This window comes from Nannospalax galili, unplaced genomic scaffold, assembly GCF_000622305.1.
Source record: "Nannospalax galili isolate Female #2095 unplaced genomic scaffold, S.galili_v1.0 scaffold288, whole genome shotgun sequence".
Classification (NCBI taxonomy): Eukaryota; Metazoa; Chordata; class Mammalia; order Rodentia; family Spalacidae; genus Nannospalax; species Nannospalax galili.
The window spans coordinates 90,351-91,200 of NW_008357996.1; the positions used below are offsets into that span (position 1 = coordinate 90,351).

At 62.4% G+C, this 850-nt stretch overlaps 1 protein-coding gene across 1 annotated transcript in view; it reads left to right on the forward strand.

The window, feature by feature from the left end:
- The first annotated feature begins 26 nt into the window (after positions 1-26).
- C2cd4a (C2 calcium dependent domain containing 4A) overlaps positions 27-850 on the forward strand; it is a 1,558-nt gene continuing 734 nt past the window's right edge. Inside the window, exon 1 of the mRNA XM_008856027.2 lies at positions 27-789. Within this exon, the coding sequence (XP_008854249.1) occupies positions 373-789 (417 nt within the window). The 5' untranslated portion in view covers positions 27-372. The remainder of the gene's footprint in view (positions 790-850) is intronic.

The window sequence follows — 850 nt, forward strand, 5'->3', positions numbered from 1 at the left end:
GGGATTTAAAAAAAGTTTGTGTTAATTTTGAGGACTGGAGTGCAAGACCGTTTTAAGGTTTCAGGAAAAGGATACAGAGACAGAGAAAGTTAGCGATTTCTCCATTAAATCAGCAAATGTGCACGGAAAGGAAAACAAGTTGCAGAGTCTACAAGACAGCTGAAGGGAGACAGGGCAGATGGAAAATGATTGCTTTGCAATTACTGAAAACCAGTTTGCAACAAGGTTGAGGGTCTCATTTTGCCTTGAGAGGGGCTAGACAGGAAGTCAAAGACTTGGGACAGAAACTGTGGCTGTCTGCAAGCTGGCTCTGACAGGCTGTCCCTTGCAGGCGATCTCCGCAGAGTCGGTTGGATCCGCACCTGCAGCCTGATGTGGTGTCTGGAGAGACTCCTGAGGGACAGGCACGGGCTCCTTACCGGCCACGCCCGCCGCTCCAAGCCGCGGTCATCCACCGCGTGCGCAAACGTGCTCACTCCGGACCGCATCCCCGAGTTCTGCATCCCGCCGCGGCTGGAGCCCAACCTGGCCTGGGCTGCTCTGCGGGACGCCGGGGCACCGGACTCGGGGAGTGACGGAGAGGACCTCACCGACTGGGACCCGCGCTCGCAGGCCGCGCTCTCGCTGCCACACCTGCCCCGCACGCGCACCACCTATGGCTTCTGCGCGCTGCTCGAGAGCCCGCACACGCGCCGCAAGGAGTCGCTCTTCCATGGACACCCCCGCGCCCCCTCACGCGCGCGCCCGCCCAGCTCGCGGCCCTCGCCCCGCCCCCGCGCGCACACCTACGTGGGCCCTGGCTGCTCCGCCCGCGACACCCCCTCAGCCGCGCCCCCCACACGCGCGCCGC